General features: G+C 44.4%; 1 protein-coding gene, 1 long non-coding RNA gene and 2 pseudogenes across 9 annotated transcripts; 1 reads left to right on the forward strand and 3 right to left on the reverse strand.

Annotated features, from left to right (window-relative positions):
* The first annotated feature begins 1938 nt into the window (after window positions 1-1938).
* LOC103648060 (uncharacterized) lies at window positions 1939-6931 on the forward strand. Of its 3 annotated transcripts, none has more exons than XR_563215.4 (3): window positions 1939-2744; window positions 6398-6518; window positions 6611-6931. It is a non-coding gene; the product is annotated as an uncharacterized lncRNA (long non-coding RNA). The 3 variants fall into 3 exon arrangements; XR_563214.4 differs by having other exon boundaries at window positions 6398-6513; XR_002267451.2 differs by lacking the exon at window positions 1939-2744 and adding an exon at window positions 5654-6294.
* LOC109939332 (disease resistance protein RGA5) lies at window positions 2827-6597 on the reverse strand. Of its 6 annotated transcripts, none has more exons than XR_004856515.1 (5): window positions 5649-6597; window positions 3604-5344; window positions 3415-3520; window positions 3184-3241; window positions 2827-3090 (listed from the first exon to the last, which is right to left on the reverse strand). XR_004856515.1 is itself a non-coding variant. In XM_020548670.2 (4 exons), the coding sequence occupies exons 1-3, from the start codon at window positions 6470-6472 to the stop codon at window positions 3191-3193; spliced, it is 2616 nt and encodes an 871-aa protein (XP_020404259.1). In that variant the 5' UTR covers window positions 6473-6597; the 3' UTR covers window positions 2827-3090; window positions 3184-3190. The 6 variants fall into 6 exon arrangements, 4 of the variants coding, with proteins under 4 accessions (XP_020404259.1, XP_020404258.1, XP_020404257.1 ...); XR_004856514.1 differs by having other exon boundaries at window positions 3184-3299; XM_020548670.2 differs by lacking the exon at window positions 3415-3520.
* Window positions 7880-8384, reverse strand: LOC103649396 (uncharacterized; annotated as a pseudogene).
* LOC109944622 (nudix hydrolase pseudogene) lies at window positions 8626-11030 on the reverse strand (annotated as a pseudogene).
* Window positions 11031-21725: the final 10695 nt, after the last annotated feature.

The raw sequence follows: 21725 nt of genomic DNA on the forward strand, positions 1-21725 counted from the left end.
CTGCTCTCGCAAAAACCGGCTCCGGCCAAATCGTTGACAGCGTCAACGTACCAGCCCGAGAGCTTGGGCCCCGACCGTGCACCCGGGCTACGGCCAGTTCGCATGAGGGAACAACCAGGCCAGCCAAAGTATTAAGACCTCGGAGGAGTGTAACCACTCCTCCGAGGCCTCGGGGGCTACACCCGGCGGGTGCGCTCGCGCGCACCCACCGGAACGAAATGCAACCGAGAAAGGCTGGTCCCCTTGCAAAAAAGTGCGACAAAAGCCTCCAAGCGAGTGCTAACACTCCCTTCGAGGCTCGGGGGCTACTGTCGGGGACCATAATTAGGGGTACCCTCAAGACGCCTAATTCTCAGCTGGTAACCCCCATCAGCATAAAGCTGCAAAGGCCTGATGGGCATGATTAAGTCAGGGATCAGTCCACACGAGTGACTCGATCACGCTTCACCCGAGCCTAGCCTCGGCCGAAGGCAGCCGACCTCGAGAGACTTCCGTCTCGCCCGAGGCCCCCTTTTTATGGCGGACACATCACCGGCTCGCCCAAGGCCTTGGCTTCGCTCAGAAGCAACCTTGACTAAATCACCACACCGACTGACCAAATTGCAGGGGCATTTAACGCACAGGAGGCCTGACACCTCTATCCTGACACGCGCCTCCGGCAGAGCCGAGGTGACCGCCGTCACTCCACCGCTCCACTGGCCAGTCTGACAGAAGGACAGCGCCGCCTGCGCCACTCCGACTGCAGCGCCACTCGACAGAGTAAGTCTGACAGGCAGTCAGGCCTCGCCAAAGGCGCCACGGCGAACTCCGCTCCGCCCGACCCCAGGGCTCGGACTCGGGCTAAGACCCGGAAGACGGCGAACTCCGCTCCGCCCGACCCCAGGGCTCGGACTCGGGCTAAGACCCGGAAGACGGCGAACTCCGCTCCGCCCGACCCCAGGGCTCGGACTCGGGCTAAGACCCGGAAGACGGCGAACTCCGCTCCGCCCGACCCCAGGGCTCGGACTCGGGCTAAGACCCGGAAGACGGCGAACTCCGCTCCGCCCGACCCCAGGGCTCGGACTCGGGCTAAGACCCGGAAGACGACGAAACTCCGCCTCGCCCGACCCCAGGGCTCGGACTCCGCCCTGGCCTCGGCCGAACGACTTCCGCCTCGACCGACCCCTTGGCTCGGGCTCGGCCACGGCAACAGAAGGCAGACTCAACCTCGGCTTCGGAGGAAACCCCACGTCGCCCTGCCTAGGGCACAGACCGCCACGTCAACAGGAGGCGCCATCATCATCCCACCCCGAATCGACTCGGGTCACGGAGAACAAGACCGACATCTCATCCGGCCAGCTCCGCCAGAGAGGCAATGATGGCGCTCCACAAGCTCTATGACGACGGCGGCCCCTAGCTCTCTTACGGAAGCAGGACAACGTCAGCAGGGACTCGACCGCTCCAACAGCTGTCCCTCCATCAGGCTCCGCCGCACCTCCAACAGCCACGACATCACGCCAGCAGGGTGCCCAGATCTCTCCGGCTGCCACATTGGCATGTACCTAGGGCGCTAGCTCTCCCTCCGCTAGACACGTAGCACTCTGCTACATCCCATTGTACACCTGGATCCTCTCCTTACGACTATAAAAGGAAGGACCAGGGCCTTCTCAGAGAAGGTTGGCCGCGCGGGACCGAGGACGGGACAGGCGCTCTCTTGGGGCCGCTCGCTTCCCTCACCCGCGTGGACGCTTGTAACCCCCCTACTGCAAGCGCACCTGACCTGGGCGCGGGACGAACACGAAGGCCGCGGGACTTCCACCTCTCTCACGCTCGGCTCCGGCCGCCTCGCCTCTCCCCCCTTCGCGCTCGCCCACGCGCTCGACCCATCTGGGCTGGGGCACGCAGCACACTCACTCGTCGGCTTAGGGACCCCCCTGTCTCGAAACGCCGACAGTTCTCTACCCTAAAAAATTAGAAGATGCGGTCGTCCTCTATATCTGTAACAACATACTCTAAACGGTTCTCTATATATAGAGGACACTGTTAGATCCTATAGAGGACACTGTTGGATCCTCTATATATAGTTTCTTTCTCCTCTATCCATTATACTCTCTCTGTCCTAAAATATATTTTGTTTTAGACTAAATATACATTCATCAATTAACTTATGAATATAGTTTGTATGTATGTCTATATTCATTATCATTCATTTGAATGTGGACAGAAAAAATGTTAGAAAAAACTAAATTTTAGGATAGGAGTAATATTTTAAACAACGGATTTAGTAAAACTAAAATTTATATGATAAAATATTAAAAATACATACCTCTAAAAGTTAAAAATAAAATAGGTCTTTAATAAAATATTTACATATAAAGGACGAGATATGATGCCGTTAAAGAGAAATGAGATAAGAAATGAGATATAAATGAAGAGTTTTTTTTAGAGAAAACCATAAAAAAACGAATTTAAAGATGGAATTTTGGTGATATCGCGGGAGACTCTAATGTTGGGCCATTAACTTCATAGTTTTGGTTCATTAAATCTTACGTATTAGTTTTTCTCGATTCGTCGGACAGTCAGGCTCGGGCTTCGTTTCAGTCTTACAGATATCAATCGCAATTCGCACCTCCTATCAAAAAAAAAAAAAAAATCGTTCGCACCTCCTTTGTGCCGCCGCCGCCGCCGCCGCCGAAGAGCGAGTGTCCCGCCGACTTTGCGCTGCGCACCACGGGGCGCCGGGAGCGTGCTTCACTAGACGCCAGGTACTGAACTTTCGAATCCTCTCCTCTGGCCTCTGCAATCTGCATTTTTGGTGAAACCCAGACCACCAGTGCCACCAGTGTATCACAAACATCACGGAAAAGTATTCAATCACGCCTTCTCGGTCAAGAAAGGGAAATATTTTGTCGGCTACAAGCTTAAGACTACTGTATGAGTATGAACATGGCGAATTTACAAGGTAGATATTGAGCTCTTTTTTACAAACACGCGCGTAGACATTTACTGCAGTTACATTATCTGCAGAAAATTCATGACTTCAGAGAGCTTATTTGCCACTAGTACCCATGCGACCTTGAGAATGCAGTGCCAATTAGAGAAGGGAATATGCTGCAAACATATTATGAGAACTTAAAGAATTAGTTACCAGCTAACATTGGGAGGGTACAACGTGAGACATAAGCATAGATGTGTAACACGTACCAGTTTATTAGCAAGGCGATAGAGAATGTTTATAATCCTTCAGTAGCAGGGATGCGGCCTGCATTAGCGAACAAAATTGCTGCTCTTATTGCTTGTGCATGAGACCTAATCTTCCTCTATGCAAAAGAGAAAATTACAAATTAATTTGTCATAAGGAATGCAAAGAAATACGAAAGAAGGCAGCTAATAATGATGTATGGCTGTTTTCAAAGTCTGAGCTAGTATATTTACTTTTATCGGATACTTATAATCTACTATCAACGTGGGCTTGCCAGGATTCATGTCCAGGGATTTCTGAAATTCATCTTTTACGGCCTCCACCTCCTCGGGCATGATACTGTACATTGTTTTAACAGAGACATGCTCCAGTGACATGAGGTGCTCCAAACCAAAGTTACAATCACCATACTTATGCATTACCTCTTTCACCCCGAACACTAAATGAAGTTCTTTGAGGTTTTGCATACTTCCTGGTGCGAACACCACCGCCATGGATTCATAATCGATTTGCATCTCAGTTAGGCACCGGAATGGATAACACTTGCCAATGACCAATCTTTCATCTCTGGTTTCCTTCACATGTATACTGAGACAACGTAGAGATGGTATGCTCCCAAGGACATGAAAATCCTGTGCTCCCAGAGCTAATAGTTCAATGTTTATGCTAGACAAGAAGCAGAGCGATGACATCCATCTTGGCACTGCAGTCGACTCAATATCAATGGAGCAAAGATGTTGAGGACCAGGGTACAATTTGTCACATTCGGAACATAGGCTGCTCACCATGGTACCTTTTATTTCCATGGATTTGAGGCTGACAAGGTTAGATAGACATTGGATGAAAGGTTCCTCATAGCTCTCATCCCAATCACAAAAGTCGATGGCCAAGGTCCGGAGATTGGTCAGACACCCCAGATTATGCAGCATGCTTGGTAACTTGATAGTTATGATCCCTTTAACTTCTTGTAGAGAGGTTAGTTTTCCGAATCCATCTGGCAGTCTTATGCCCCACATCGGCCTAAAACAAAGACGCAGTAGCTGTCGCAAGTGAATAATGGTTGGCATCTTTACTTTGTGCCCAAGATTACTTATGTCAAGTACTTGCAAAAATTGTAGATTCTGAATCTCCCGTGGCATCTCAGTAATAAATTCCGCATTGAGACTCAAATATCTCAGGTGAAACATATTGCAAATATCTTTAAAGTGGTGATTCCTCACTCCCTTACATTTCTTTAAATTCAATACACGTAAGACCAGAAAGGCCGAAAGTTTTGGCATCAACTGGAACACTTTAGTGGACACAGTAAGTGATCTTACGTGGGAGAAACTCATTGTAGCCAGCTGCTTGACTTCCTCTTCCTGGCTAATTTGGAGGGATAACCGGTGGATCTTTTTAGGCAGATCAAGAGATATGGGCTGTTGCTCACCTACTTTTGTTAGAAAATGCTCCTCATTTGACAAGAAACTGATAAGATCAAGGACCATATCATGTATCCGACAAGAAACAGTCTTACCATCACGGCCAATATCTACAGGTTCCAACATACTTCTGTTAATTAACTCTTCGATGTAATCCTCACCTACTTCATATAAGGTCTTCCCCTGTTCTTCATGGACAAAACCTTCACCAATCCATTTCCATATGAGACCTCTTGTTTTAATTCTGTAGTCTTCTGGAAACAAACTTAGGTATAGCAAGCAAGTCTTTAGATGTGAAGGTAGGTCATAATAACTAACTGATAGTATCCTTCTCATATTCTTCACATTAGTACTGCCATTTAGACCAGAACCCATGGATTGGTACACATGTGACCAATAGTTATGTGTATTTATTTCCTTTCCAGTTTTATCGGCTAGCATACTTGCCATGGTAATGATAGCTAATGGTACACCACCACATTTCTGTAAGATTTTACCAGCCACTTCAGCTAAATTATGTGGAGGACATTTGTCTTCACTGCCAAAAATTCTTTGGCAGAATAACTTTGTTGAGTCACTGAGAGAAAGAGGTTCCATTTGATAAACACTTCCAGCTTGTTTTGCAACATCAATATTACGAGTTGTGATAATTATTATACTTCCACATTCATTGTGCATCAAAGAACATTGGATTGTTTCCCACACAGAAGTATTCCATATGTCATCAATGACAATGAAGTACCTATATATATAACACCAAGAGACAAGTATATATCAGCAAAACTCTACCACTTGTTTTCTTTCTGTGGCTATTAAAGTCAAATAATGCAGCTAACAAAACGAAAACTATAATTGGCTTTTAGACAACACAGCTGCCTAGGCACCAGATCTGCGCATAGGGGGAGATAATTGCCCTGTGGTAACCACCAATAGCTGCAGACTGAGTAGTGAGTAGCAAATGATTGCAAATGAAGAGGGAAATTAAAGGAGGGCCCATCCTTGCTTTCCTTTCAGCAGCGATGAGGAGGCGATGGCCACATACATACCTCTTGTGCAGAAGGAACTTCCTCAGTTCCCAGATTAGTTGTTCTTCACTCCATGTTCCTTGATTGATGTCCCTGTATTTGTCTCCATCAAGCTGGTAGAGCATGTTTTTGAAAACCTTGACGACATCAGGATTATGAGACACATAAACAAATGCCCCACAGCCAAATTGCCCTTTAATCTTCTCATACACAAGATTAGCAAGAGTAGTCTTGCCTAACCCTCCAAAGCCAGCAATAGACAGTACAACTGGCTGCTTGGATGCCTCCTTGTCGCCCTCCATGAGCCTTCTCACAAGGTCACTGCTCTTCTCTTCGGCGCCAACAAGTTCTGTCGCCTTTCTGTAAAGAGCCGACAGCCGCAGGTTGTCGATGCTTCTGCCAACAGGCTTGGAAGGAACCAAATCAACCTTGTACCTGTCACGCCGTTCACTCACATCCTTTATGCGGCTCCTGATCTCCTTGATGTCTATGCCGATGCTGTGTTGAATCCTGCCCCTTGTCAGCAGGTGGAGGCTTCTATCAATGAATCCCTTGAAACTATGTGGCTTGCCATCGCCAACTCGCACCATGAATCTGTCGATGCTGTCCTCGAGGTCGTAGGACAGCTCTCTCACCTCCCTTGTCCAGAGCTTGACTTGGATGTCAGGTGGGTGGTCGATGGGTGCCTCGGAGACCTTGATGAGAGCAGCCTCCATGCTCTTGAGCTCAGCCTCCAGGAACATGATCTCACCCCTCACCTTCTTCTGCAGGTTATACTCCTCCTTGATCAGGTTGGCCAGCTTGGGCAAGAGAGTGCCCATCGCCCCGGTGACTATCTCCGCCATGGTTGCTCAGTCAGAGCTCTTACCGACCAGCACCACTAGTTGTAAAGTATTTTGTTAATGAAGAAAGGTTTATCTATACATTATTCTTTGTTTGGTTGGCTCAAAGCTTTTACTGTTGATTCATGATGATATGAGCAGGTGGCTAGCGATAAAATTCTATAATGGATGGAGACAGAATCCGACCAGGGATAGTGGTCTCTCGTGGAAAGCTTCGAATGTCACATCAGTTGGACTTTATCTATATACACCAGCAAGACTAGCTGTAAAGTATTTCGTTAATCAAGAAAGGTTTATCTAAATACAGTTTTACTTTACATTAGCATATCTAGAAGACTGGAGCAAGGATGTTGAAGTTGCACATTTTTTTTAGATTTGCGTGTTTTTATTTACCCGAAGTTTTATCGTATGCCCGATTTGATGAGGCAATGAGTGCAAAATAAAGCAAACGACTTTGACTTAGGGATGTTTGGTTACCACCTCTGACTACAGTTTAGTCACTTTAGTCTATAAAATACCAAACATGGTGATTAAAATAGGTATTTCAAATAGGATTTATAGTGACTAAAATTTAGGAGGGTGATTAAAAGATCCAAACATCCTTTTTTGTCTTCAAAAACATTTTTTTCTATTGGATTTTTTATGGAGCCATATATATCATGGTAGTACATCAAAGGAATATTTTTCAACGAATGGTATGGTGACCTAAGGGCGGTTCGGCTTTGGTGCCTCTCGGGCCATGTTCCAACCTCTAGAACTAACTAGGTGTGTGCCCGTGCGTTGCAACGGGAACATATAATATCATTGATAACTTATGTACGTTGGAGACGATGAGCATCGACACATATCTGACCGGATGTTTTCTTCCTTGAGGATCTGGAGAAAAGCCTGCTCGGAAGCCAAACAAAAGTCTGCTCGGAAGTCAAACATGTTAAGATCTGATCATATGCTTCCCTTGTGTCTCTAATCATCATCAGCACACTGTTCGACGCTTATATGAGTCTTGTTAATTTGCATGCCTCGTGCATAGTCTCTCACCATCATTTCACTATGGTATACAGAATCCGTGTGACAGACATTATCAAATTCACATAAATTATTTTAAAGAGTCAATATAGAGTTTTATATGATAGAGAAATACATGTGGATTAAAAATGCTAAACAAAAGATCTAAAATATAACAGTTCGATCAAGTTACATAAGATGTATAATTTTTCCAACTGCTTCTGCATTTGGAAGTCTGACTTAATAGAATCCAAATAGTATTGAACACTAAGAAAAATACAAAATCAGATGGAGTTGGGTTGACTGAAAAACATATGTATGTAGCATTTGCAATAAAAAAATACACATCAAACCGCTTGCTGCTTGCCTACTTGTTGGACCCAAATTTCCGTTGAAATCCCAGTGGCGCGTTTGCAGGGACGCCGCCTTCGGCTGCCGGCGCGGCGTGGATCTCCTGGGACATCGTTTCCCCATTGGCATCCCCGACCAGCTTGGTCACGCCGTCTAGGAACTCGATAAGCACTGGGTCTTGCACCGGCGAGGACTGCACACAGCAAACCCGCTCAATGCCGGTCTCCTCCATGCTCCCAGTGTGCGGTCCATCCGACCACTGCACCGTGAACGGCACGCGTACCGCTCCAAGCCATCAGCGATCTGGTGAGCTGCTGTAAACACCTGCATCAGCGTGTCCAGCTCTCACGGTCTCTAATCTCAAATGCCAAACAAAAAATAAAACAATCGGCGTTGTCATTTGCATCTACGTATTATGTGCAATGATGAAATGGGAAGAAACGCACCGAATCGAGGACGACGTCGTAGAACTTGAGGTTGACGTCGTCGAGCGAACAAGAGACGCAGAGCCGCACGCCGGCATGGAGATCGCAGCACTGGGTGTCTTCCAGGGGTGTGGACGGCACACAGAACCTGGCGCGGAGCTTGGCTACGTCCCACGCGGAGGAAGCAACGAGCGTGGCAGGGTCGTAACACTCGTCCTGCTACTCGAGGAACGTTGTAGTGGGATTTCGTGGGGTAGTTATTAACCAGGTGAATAGAAGTTTTGGCCAGTTACCGGTGATGGTAGCATTCGACCTCCAGTAGCAGGGTCCAGCAGTGTCATAAGATCAACCATATCTTCTATATTCAGCTTTATACCGGTCTCTTCTTCCACCTGCCATCAATTAAGGATCACCGCCACAAGAATGTATACATTTATCAGTGGCAGACCTAGAAAAAAAGTTAGCTGGAGCGAGATTTAGCTGCAACTTAAAAACAAATGCGCGGAAAAGAACTCATACATATTGCAACCACACAAGCAAACAATAGTATTAAAGTGGGCACATCTAATTTGAAGAATGAATATTGTTCTTGTACCAAACATTCAAAATACACCAAAAGAAAATTGTCCAGCTGGCTATCCTGCATTAGTACACAAATTTCGGTGCATGCTGTATTCAGAAGCCAATATACTAACCTCATGGACTGCGGTGCCAACAAAATCACCTTTTTCGTCATCTAGCATCCCAGCAGGCGGCTCCAACAGGAATTTTCCAATAGGAACTCTAACCTACAGTTTTAATAGCAGCCAATAGGTGAATTTGCTTACTGAATATCAATTCATGTGCTCTCAATCATGGTACACTATACCTGTTCGGTAAGCACAGCATATGTTTCTCCATTCGACTCCAAAAGAATCAACACAGCAACCGCGGGCCCTCTTGCAAAGACAATTCCTGGAACCTAAATATACTGTTAAAAGATTATATGAACTAAACATTGTCCTGTTGGTGCTATACACCTTACAAACACCAATTTAAAGTCAAGGAATTCATCAGTAGATGTAAAAAAGGTATATCACAAAGATTTTAAAGGTCAATGGAAACCATACTTCAGACTATCATGACACGTGTAACATTCCGTCCCAAAAGCAACGTCATCACAAACTACCAAACACTCGATGCATATGTGGCCATGTGGGGTTCTGCTCCTCTACATATGAAACGCCAAACACATAGCTAGTGTGGTGTAGCACAGGAGGAGGCACAGCAGCAGCGGTCCAGTCCCGCTCCCGCAAGCCCGGCCGTGAACCACCGAGCATACCACCCGCTGCTGCCTGCCGCGCGCTGGAGTGGTGAGTGACAGAGCCCACTTCGATGTGGATGCAGGCACATGTTTCTCCTTACACAGGTTTATACCTCCATCCTTTACCTCAAAATGTTTGATAATTTCCAAATTATATTAACAGAAAAAACAAACAAGTTTCGAGAGTAAATTGGGGTCTGGAGGGGCAAGGTGGTGCACTTGTGGAGAAATAGGTGGAATTGTGGCCCATGGATTTGTCTGTTGCTCGATAAAACACAGTCTGATTCAAGCACTTGAGCAGCTTTTGCAGAGAAAGGATAGGTAAAATACAGTTATTCCTATATACGCCAGATACCTTGGATTCAAGTGAGGCCTAGTTTATGTATCATTTTTGTCATTTTATCTACCTGTTGACTGTTGGTATGGCATCCCATTTTTGGCTCACAACACCCTTCTTATTCATGTGAGGAAGGGTTCCATGCATGTGTCTATCTTATCCAAATTCTTTGTTTTGAATTCTGAAGCACTTTGTGCTTTCATACTGAAAACGTCTTCTATTGCCTTGTGAGACTTGTCCATCATTTAGTTCAAACGTTCTTCAGAGGTATGATAATTATGGCATAAGGAAGCAATAAGATCCACACCTTTCTCAGTTTGTTTGACTGAATTCAAGCAAACAAACAAAAAACATAAACTATGGGCCATTTGCTAAATGAATAAATTAAAAAATGGATTCAGAAGGAAGAATTACTTAAGTGAGAAGAGCCTTCAATCGTGAAGGTCCTAAATTTAGATGGCACGTGAACCAATAGTATGGCCTGCATTTCAGTAAGCGATTTCGTGATCAATTAAAAACACAAGTAGCAGCACACAGCACTAAAGCAACCAAAGTCCAAAAATCCATAATGAAACAAAGGAAAGAGGAAATAAGCAAACTGACCAATACAACAACTAATCCATGGATGCAGGACACCAGGTCCTTGAATAGTTCTGGTGATCTCGAATGAAGCGTTAAGAAGAGATGCCACCCAAAAAGCATTTCTAAATGGCATATTAAAGTAATGCAAAACTGAAAGGTCGGGAGGCATCGATCTAGTTAGTCTACTGCCTTGTAGGCATCTACCATAAAAAATACTATGAATCAGTCTTATTTATGATTCGAAAAAGTTTCATGAAAGCTAGAATTTTCTTTCACGCAAATGCGTAGGTAAAAGCATCACTGACCAATCAACTATGAAATAAATGTGCAAAAAAGTGATTGAGGGCTTGATTAGGCCTTACTGGATAGTTTGAGTTTTTATGTCAAAAAAGAAACAAGAGCTGATTGAGCAAAACATGCTCGTTGAAAGAAATAGTACATAAGTCCAGTTTACATATAAAAAATTTAAACCCACACAAGAAAACAAAATGAAGCATGACCATCCTTGATGCTGATTTAAATGCAAACAGAGATATTCTCTGGGTTTACTAAATGAATCCAGATTTTTTAAGGCAAGGAAACTAAGGTAACTGTCATGGGCATCATAGGGAGCGGTCACTCATGTGGGGCCGCACCTATGTGCGCCAAAAGCGAGAGGCCGCAGGAGGCGCTGGCAGCAGCGCGCGCAAGGAAGGCACGGGCGCTGGCAGCAGCGCGCGCAAGGAAGGCATGGCAAAGGAAAGCGCGCACAAGGAAGGCATGGCAAAGGAAAGCGCGCGCAAGGAAGGCATGGCAAAGGAAAGTGACTGATTTGGTGGCTAAATTGATAGACCTAAATTGTAGGGAGATTGTTGGGTCTATGCTTCGTCGCCGAAGGTCTTCAAGGGAGAAGCGGCTTTATAATGAGTGAGCAGGTATCTTCGGACTTGTATCAGAAAGGGAGAAGCTCAAAAGATACAAAGGTTGACACAGCGCCGAAGCTGTGAAGCAGGAAAGCTTCGGCATGTTCGCAGAAAAGGGAACCGACTTAAAGATGAAAAGGCCATTTAGACCTCGATAGAGTGCTATAGAATTATCACCAAATGTAAAGGGCATGTATGTAATTTTGTATGGGTTGTACCCCGTGCCTATAAATAGGTGAACAGTACCCCCGTACTGTTCACGCTGACTTGGCATTTTGCTTTTGCGTCATCCTTGTATTTTCATCTCCTTCCAAGCCGAAGGTACATTTATAATTTGATATTGTTCTTATTTCTCTATGATGATATAATAAAGTTAAATGAATAATGTTATATGATTGTTCATATTATCTTTTATGTTTCATATGCTTCGTCTTTTATTAATATATACTGTGATGGTGAAGGTTTGTCCTTCATGACCTTCGTCCGAAGATCGTTATATCCTAAGGGAAATAATGCTTCAAAGGACGAAGGACTTTATCGTTTAACATTCTCTGTGTTGCCTTGTTCTTAACTCATAGCATTTGAGAACAAGTCCCCAACATTGGCGCCCACCTCCGGTGAACTCACTTCCACTTTTTGAGCTGATGGCTTCGTTCAACAACCAAGCTGGAGCTGCTTCGGACCCGAAGCTGGTGCTACCGATCACAGGTGGCTCGTCCTCAGAGCCAGCTAACAAGAAACAGAAGAAGGAAGCACAGAGAAGGGTACAGCATGTTGGGGTGCAAGGACCCTTCATCAAGACAAGATGGTCTCACATTCCTATTACCTTCTCCCAAGAGGACCTTCAGCTCAAAGATTACCCACACAACGATGCCATGGTTATCTCTTGTGTTATCAAAGGATTTCTGGTCCACAATGTCTTAGTTGACACAGGCAGTGCAGCTGACATCATATTTGCTAAAGCCTTCAGACAAATGCAAGAGCCAGAAGATAAGATTCATGATGCTACACATCCTCTCTGTGGCTTCGGAGGAAGACAGATTGTAGCACTGGGCAAGATCACCATGTCAGTGACCTTCGGATTCATCAACAACACCAGAACTGAGCAAGTTGTGTTTGACATTGTTGACATGGAATATCCTTACAATGCAATTATTGGTCGTGGTACTCTTAATGCCTTCGAAGCAATCCTTCATCCTGCTTATCTTTGCATGAAGATACCTTCGGATCAGGGACCCATTGCTATCCATGGAAGTCAGGAAGCCGCAAGAAGGGCCGAAGGTAACTGGACTGACTTAAAAGCAATCCATAATATAGATGGAGCCGAAGCTTGTGCACAGTACAAATTCAGAAGGGAGAAAGCAGCTTCAGCAGATCAGCCGAAGCCTATGCTCTTATGTGAAGACATAGCAGAGCAGAAGGTGCTGTTAGGCTCTCAACTATCCGAAGAGCAGGAAAAAACCTTGATAAGATTTTTGTTCAATAACAAAGATGTTTTTGCATGGTCAGCCAATGATCTATGCGGAGTTAATAGGGATGTTATTGAGCACTCGCTCAATGTCGATCCATCCTTCAGACCCAGAAAGCAAAGGCTTCGGAAAATGTCAGATGATAAGGCCGAAGGTGCTCGCAACGAAGTCAAAAGACTCCTCAGTGCAGGTGTTATTAGAGAAGTGAAGTACCCAGAATGGCTGGCTAACACTGTTATGGTAAAAAAGGCCAATGGTAAGTGGCGAATGTGCATCGATTTTACAGATCTTAACAAGGCTTGTCCGAAGGATGAATTCCCACTACCAAGGATAGACTCTTTAGTTGATGCAGCAGCTTCGTCAGAGCTCATGAGTCTGTTAGACTGCTATTCAGGCTATCACCAAATTTGGATGAAGAAGGAAGATGAGCCGAAGACTAGCTTCATCACTCCAAGTGGCACATATTGCTATCTTCGGATGCCTGAGGGGCTCAAAAATGCTGGAGGAAGTTTTAGCCGAATGACTGCGAAGGTTCTTCAATCTCAAATAGGCAGAAATGTGTTAACTTATGTTGATGACATCATTGTCGAAAGCACGAAGCAGGAGAATCATATTGCTGATCTGCAAGAGACCTTCGCCAGTTTCAGGCAAGCTGGCTTGAAGTTAAATCCAGAAAAATGTGTCTTCGGAGTGAAGAAGGGAAAATTTCTTGGATGCTTGGTTTCAACAAAGGGAATTGAAGCCAATCCAAGTAAAATTGAAGCTATACTTCGGATGGAGCCACCAACTACAAAGAAGGGGGCTCAAAGATTGACAGGAAGGTTGGCATCTCTCAATAGATTCATATCCAGATCGGCAGAGAGAAATTTACCATTCTTCGAAGTGCTGAAGTCGGCCGAAGTCTTTCAATGGGGACCAATCCAGCAGAAGGCTTTCGAAGAACTGAAACAGTATTTGATAGATCTAACAACATTGACTCCACCAATGCAAGGGGCTCCTTTATTGTTATATGTGGCAGCTTCGCACTCAGCGGTAAGTGCAGCGCTTGTTCAGGAGAAGCTCGATGGTCAAGTCAAAAGGCAGGCCCCAATATATTTTGTTTCCGAGGTCCTTAGTTTATCAAAGAAAAATTATACAGAGTTGGAGAAGATACTGTATGCTGTCTTGATGGCCTCCAGGAAGCTTCGGCACTATTTCCAAGCTTACAACATAATTGTTCCTTCATCACAACCTCTGAAGGATATTATGAGGAACAGAGAAGCTACTGGAAGGATTGGAAAATGGGCTGCAGAGCTCAATGAATTTTGTATTGAATATGTTCATAGATCTTCGATTCAGTCGCAGGCACTGGCAGACTTTATTGCTGATTGGACACCAGGGGCTCAGGAGGAGGAAACAAATAAAGATAACGAAGCCTGGACAGTGTTTTGTGATGGATCTTGGGGAACCTTCGGAGCAGGAGCGGCTGCTGTGTTGGTTTCACCTTCCAAAGTCAAAACCTGTTATGCGGCAAAACTTGATTTTAATTGCACAAATAACATTGCTGAGTACGAAGCATTGATTTTAGGCCTTCGGAAATTAAAAGCAATGGGAATCAGAAGGGTCATACTTAAAACTGATTCCCAGGTTGTTTCGGGTCATATTGACAAAAGTTGTAAGGTTAAGGATCCGAAGCTTGAAAAATATCTGGATATGGTTCGAAGAGTCGAAGCTTCCTTCGAAGGGTTTTCTGTCAAGAATATCCCTCGAGGACAAAATGAGCATGCTGATCTGCTAGCTAAGTCAGCAGCACAGGGGCTGCCTTTACCTTCGGATGTGTTCTTTGAAACAATAAAAGCACCTTCGGTGGAACTCCTTGAAAGAGCAGTTCTTAATATATCTCCTATTTTTAGTGAGGATTGGAGAACTGAGATCATCTCTTACCTTCAGGGTAAATTTCTTTCAGATGACGAAGCTTATAACAAGAGAATGGAGGCAAGAGCTCGTCCATATGTCATGATAGAAGGGGAGTTGTACAAACATGGAGTTTGTGCTCCGTTACTCAAATGCTTATCCAGAACCGAAGGTATAGAGTTAATGAAAGAAATACATGCAGGCCTGTGTGGATCTCACATCGGATCCAGGCCGTTACTTGGAAAAATTTTCCGTCAAGGATTTTATTGGCCGAAGGCAGCTTCGGATGCAGCAGAATTGGTTCAAAAGTGCGAAGGTTGTCAGAAATGTGCAAGAGATCAGAAACAACCTTCGTCCTTGACACAGCTCATACAACCCACTTGGCCATTGCAAAGGTGGGGCCTTGACTTGTTAGGTCCGTTACCACCGGCCCAAGGGAACTTGAGATATGTTGTGGTAGCTGTGGAATATTTTTCTAAATGGATTGAGGCGAAGCCTTTAGCCACAATAACTTCGGCTACCGTCCAAAAGTTTTTCTGGCAGAATATTGTTTGTCGTTTCGGGGTGCCAAAGGCTATCACTGTGGACAATGGAACACAGTTTGACTCCGAAGCTTTCAGGGATTTCTGTGACCAAATTGGTACGAAGATCCATTTTGCATCAGTCAGGCACCCGGAGTCAAATGGACTCGTTGAAAGAGCCAACGGCATTATAATGACAGGAATAATGAAGCTAATCTTCAATCAGCCTAGAGGAAAATGGCCAGATCAGCTAACCAAAGTGGTGTGGAGCCACAACACGACAACATCAAGGTCCACAGGCTTCACTCCATTTAAGTTATTATTCGGTGACGAAGCAATAACTCCAGAGGAAGCTAAAGCCGGATCAATAAGGATAGTAGCTTCGGCAGAATCAGATTCCGAAGCTGCTTATTCTATAGAAAAAGATGCTTTAGAAGGGATCAGACTGCAAGCCGTGGAGAATATTAATAAATATCAAGCTGAAACAGTCAAATGGCGGGATAGAAAGGTTCGGCTAAAAAATATTGAGCCAGGGCACTTGGTACTTCGGAGGGTGGCCAACCCGGAAACAGTGGGCAAATTGCAGTTGAAATGGGACGGGCCTTTCTTAGTAGCATCTTCGTCAAGGCCCGGGTCATACAGATTGAAAGATATGGACGGCAATGACATTTCTAGGTCTTGGAATGCGGATGAGCTTCGGCGATATTATGTATAATTCGATGTAATTTTTCACATTTTTATTTTTTCTTTCATGGCACCCTTTTCCTTTCCAAAGGGGGAGAAAGGTTTTTAATGGGGCCAGCATATGTAATTTCCTTTTTTAGTCTTATAAGAGCAAAATCCCCCAAAGAATGTAAATGTAAAAGCTGAGAGCGCACCATCGAGTGCCGAAACGTAAAAACGACGAAGCTCCAAAGACGTTCCTAAGGGAATGCAGAGCTTATACCGCCTAAGTAAAAGGCGAAGAAGCTCCAAAGACGTTCCTAAGGGAATGCAGAGCTTATACCGCCTAAGTAAAAGGCGAAGAAGCTCCAAAGTCGTTCCTAAGGGAATGCAGAGCTTACAGCGAAAAGTCAACGCTGATTCCGCCAAAAGTAAAGGCGAAGAAGCTCCAAAGTCGTTCCTAAGGGAATGCAGAGCTAAGGTGTGATTGTTTTTAAGAAAATAATGGCTATGAATATAGCTTCGGATACGTGTTTGGCCATTCATTTGCACAACACATTACATCATAGCATTTGCATTCATAAACATTCATCTGGGCATATGTAGGATAATCATCTTCATAGCATAAAATGATTGCTTCGGCAAGAAGAGAAAAAAGAAAGGGAAAAAGAGCTTCGTGCACAAAAAAGAGGGGAAACTATTGTTTTTATGGAGAGCTTCGGAAAAAAGGAAAATGATGTTTTCTATGCTTCGTTGCGTACGAAAAGAAGGGAAGGTGTTTTTTTCGCCTTCGGCTCAAAAAAGGAAATTTCGTCCACATCAAAGCATTTCTCATACATCAGTGAGAGATTAAGGATATATTACAAGGTATGAACAGTATACATGAAAGTTTTTGTTTACATTTACAAGAGTTATCTCAAAAGTTTTTCAAGTACTGTCTGCAGTCTACTATCTAAATCTCCAAGGAGCTTCGGCTTCGGCGTTATTTTTGATCATCAGCTTCGGCTTCGTCATCCTACATGAATAAGGCCATTGAAAGTCAGAATCAAGTTTATAGGAAAAGGTAAGCACAAGGTATGATTTCTTACTGGATCAAGGTGGCTACGAGCTTCGTCTCCAGCTTTCTCTCGACCACCTTTTGTCCATATCATTTTTACAAATCGATTTGAGATGCTTCGTGCGAGATCAGGGATGTCATCCAGGATTGATGGTGACAAAGTAAAGTTTGGCCTATTGACAATTTTCCCATGATCACAGCCAGCCTTCATGAAGGCTGCAGCAGTCCCTCGAGAAGCCACCCAGGCACAAAAGTCACCATGCCCAGCTATGACTTCGTCGAGTTCGTCAATCTCCCCCTCAATGTGCTCGAAGGTTTTTGGCAGATCTTCAGCTGAGGGGGTAAATTTTCCACTACTGGCTCCAACCGAGTAAAAAATCTTTCTTAGTCGTTGAATGCACTTGTTGCTAAACTCCAGGCATTTTTCTTGAAGATTTGTCAGTAGTTTTCTCAAATCCGAATTTTGCTGAGCTTCGACTTCAAGTTTTGCATTGAGATCTTGTTTTTCCCGTTCGAACTGCTCAGACTGGCGGAGAAGCTTCGAGTTTAGTTCTGATATTTTTGCTTCAGCTTCCGCCAGTAAGCCTTCGGCTGCCTGGAGCTCAAAGTTCTTTTTCTCAAAAGCATCTGATTGCTCTTTTATTTTGTTTTCCAGGTTTCCGATTATAATTTCATGCTTTTTATCTTCGAGATCTTGCTGCATTTGCAAAGCTTTGCTCAATAGCATGCTCTACATAAACACAACCTTCGTCAGACATGTTTTTATTAGAAACAATAAAAGTTAAGGGACAAGTCATTTACCTTGAAGTTGGAGTAAAACAAACTACCAACGACATGCTGTCGTCGGTAGCGGCTGATATCTGCTTCTAGCTTCGGGAATCCAATACTCTTGGACAGAGTACTGATAACTTTGGCCCCTGTTTGGTCCCGAATACACTCTAATTTCTCATCATCAACACCTCCGAAGAGGAGTGCCCCAGGTTTGTATCCACAGGATTGGGCATACTCTTTAAGCTCTTCTATTTCAGCTTTTGTTAGATGTTCTCCAACTAAGTTTTGGAATGCGAAGGCTTCGTCTTCTGAAGCTTCATCAGCAATTTCTTTTCCTTTCTTTGACGCTGCGGTCACGGTCTCTTCGGCAGCAGCGGCAGCTTCTTCTGCAGCCATGTCTAGCAGCATTTGGTCAATATGTTCAATTGTGCTCTCTAAATTCAAATCTTCAGCTGAGGTAACTTCGGCGACTGCGGCCTCCGAAGGTGCAATTTCAATATCTGCTTCCTCTAAAGCTGCTCGTGTCTTTTGGGCCGAAGCTCTTGGCGGCGTTTTGTCAATTACCTCTGTTACGGTAATGATTCTTTGTTTCTTTGCCTTGATTGTTTTCCTCGATTTCTCAGGCTCCTTGTCCTTCTGAAAAAACTTTGTCAGTTGTGGACCCAGTGGACTTAGCTTCGCAGGTAAGGATTCAGTCATTACCTTCAGAATTTCCTCAACAACAGCAGCAGAAGGTGATGCGGGAGTTTCTTCTGCTTCGGATATTTGTTGCTCCGGAGAAGAAGCCTTCCTTTTCTTTGGAATTTTCTTCTTTATTGGCTCTTTTTCGCCTTCATCTAAGGCTTCAGTCCCCCTTTTCCTTTTTTGGCCTCCGGCACCTTTGTTCAGATCTTCGTAGTCTGGGTACTCGAAACCCAAGGCGTCCAATACTCGATTTAGCCTTCGTTTCGGTCGAGTGCCGAAGGCTGCGGTCATCAATTGATCTTCTTTTTTCGAATAATTGCCAAGTATCTCGTTGCACATCACTTCAATCATATCCAGCCACTCTCGGCAGGGAGTTTTAAAGTATTTCTTAAATTTGAAGTAGTAAGGCAAGCGTACAAGTTCACCCTTTTTCTTTTCCCCCTCCAGCTTCGGCATCTCCCACTCTTTTACACTAGGGAAAACCTTGAAAGCCAAGAATTCCTGAACCAGGTCCCTTGTACTGATATTCTCTGCAATTATTTTGAATTCATACATTGCTTTTTGGGTCGGACCCTCTGGTAACATGTGGCACTGAGGGCGGGTTTCTCCGAAGGTCAATTCAAGTGGACTCTGTACAAGCTTTTCCTTATCGTCATCAACCTTGACGTAGAACCATTCCGATTTCCATCCTGCTGCCCATTTGCTTCGGTAGCTGATCACAGGATACTTCGTAGTTTTCCGATAAGCAAAATTATAACAACCAAAATTCTCATGTAATCCATCTTTTCTAGCCTTTGTCTGATAGTGCAATTCGTGAACACGGCAAAAGCTGTCCGCAAACGGTTCCACCGCCTGGCTTCGAAGTGCCCAGATATAAACATTGAGCCTAACGATAGCGTTGGGGGTCAACTGGTGAAAATAGATTCCAAAATTCTTTAATATCTCTACAATAATCCCATGAAGGGGGAATCTTAATCCAGCTTTTAGGAAGCTCTTAAAAATAACAATTTCATCTTTTTCCGGCTTTGGGGTAGTCTCTTCTCCCCCGAAGCGTAATAGCTTCTTTTGATTTTCAGTAAAATATCCTGACTTTACCATCTTGGACAAATCAGCCTTCGAAACAGTAGATTTCCCGAAGTCCAAATGACTGGGTTTGCTTGGTGTGGCAAGGTGATAATCATCTTCGGAGTCAGTTTCCTCAGCATCTTCTCCTTCTGCTTCAGCGATTGCTTGTTCTGCATCAGCAATAGGAGCCTTCTCCGAAGTCACTAGCCCGGATCGTCGCATGGCTTCGGAGATAGGGACAGTCTCCGAAGTATCAGTTTCGTCCCCCTCACGTTCAACCCTAGCGGTAGAACGGACTCTGGCCATTAAACTATGAACTTGTGAAACTTTAATACTTTTTTCTCCGAAGCAGGCTTCAAGATGGAGCTTCGTTCAATTCTAACAAACAAGCTTCGGCGATGGTTAAGAATTTTGGCAGCAAAACAGTGCAAATAGCAGTAAATGCTGTGGTAACTTCACACCTACTCGTCTGTTTATATAGTGCCGCAGGTAAGAAGGCGAAGCGCCAGAAGTTTTACACCAGGCGGGCACCCGCTCGCACTCGCTGAACGGTGGACCACAGAGACCGAACAGTAATTCTGCAAGGTGGGGCCGCTACGCGCAGGGAGAGTGAATCGTTTCTCGGCAACGAGCTCAGGGAAGGTGTTTTTTGGACCTTCGGCTCCCCGAAGCTTAAGAGACTTTTTTCACGGATCAAGCTCGTTACGAAAAACGATCTAGCACCGCGAAAGGGGCTACTGTTGGGTCTATGCTTCGTCGCCGAAGGTCTTCAAGGGAGAAGCGGCTTTATAATGAGTGAGCAGGTATCTTCGGACTTGTATCAGAAAGGGAGAAGCTCAAAAGATACAAAGGTTGGCACAGCGCCGAAGCTGTGAAGCAGGAAAGCTTCGGCATGTTCGCAGAAAAGGGAACCGACTTAAAGATGAAAAGGCCATTTAGACCTCGATAGAGTGCTATAGAATTATCACCAAATGTAAAGGGCATGTATGTAATTTTGTATGGGTTGTACCCCGTGCCTATAAATAGGTGAACAGTACCCCCGTACTGTTCACGCTGACTTGGCATTTTGCTTTTGCGTCATCCTTGTATTTTCATCTCCTTCCAAGCCGAAGGTACATTTATAATTTGATATTGTTCTTATTTCTCTATGATGATATAATAAAGTTAAATGAATAATGTTATATGATTGTTCATATTATCTTTTATGTTTCATATGCTTCGTCTTTTATTAATATATACTGTGATGGTGAAGGTTTGTCCTTCATGACCTTCGTCCGAAGATCGTTATATCCTAAGGGAAATAATGCTTCAAAGGACGAAGGACTTTATCGTTTAACATTCTCTGTGTTGCCTTGTTCTTAACTCATAGCATTTGAGAACAAGTCCCCAACAGAGATAATTCCAATTAGTCACTTGCCTAATTAGTGGTTGCCTAGTTGGTCAACCGGTGGCCTATATATAGGCCTGTACGCAGGAGACAAAGGAAGGGGGAATATATTATCAAACCAATCTCTCTCTCTTGAAATGACTCTCAAGCGCCTAGGGCTGCTACCCTAGAACCAAGCCTGCGGCAGAGGGGTATAACCTCGCCGGAGAAGACAGCTATCCCCATGGACCGAAGGTCCATGACAGTAACAGTAGGAAAGCAAAGTCAGTCAGTATTAGACTGCTCATTACCTGGAGCTTGGCCTCTTCCCATTTTAACCCAACTCCTTTGCCTAGAATTTGCCTACCAATTTGTTCATGAGCATAAGATTCTTTCCCAAATAACCATCTGCTGGAGATGGACAGGCTTGAAAAACTAAGTTATATCCCTCAACTGTGCACTGCAGTGTATTTTTATATACATCATAAGGTCTGCTTCATGAAAGAGTATGAAGTCAATAATCAACAAATATAGCTAGACTTACAAGTTCCTTGAGAGCAGTGACAGAATCTCATGTTTTCCTGGAATTGTTCTCCTCCATTTTCATAAAGCGATATTCCTCAGAAGTACTTGAAAGTGGCAACATATCATCCCTAGTATTTCCAGAGTAACCAAAGATTCTCTGTTGCTACCGAAAACATCTTGTTTCATATCAGTCAACTTATTTGGATCAGATGACAAGTATTTATCTGCAAGTAAATTTACTATGTCAAAAAACAGACTATTGTACAAAGTGTTGCAGCAATGCACAAATGAAACAAAGCTCTACACCTGAACCAAAAGGTTGTCAGCAAAGAAATTA

This window comes from Zea mays, chromosome 2 (genome assembly GCF_902167145.1).
Source record: "Zea mays cultivar B73 chromosome 2, Zm-B73-REFERENCE-NAM-5.0, whole genome shotgun sequence".
Classification (NCBI taxonomy): Eukaryota; Viridiplantae; Streptophyta; class Magnoliopsida; order Poales; family Poaceae; genus Zea; species Zea mays.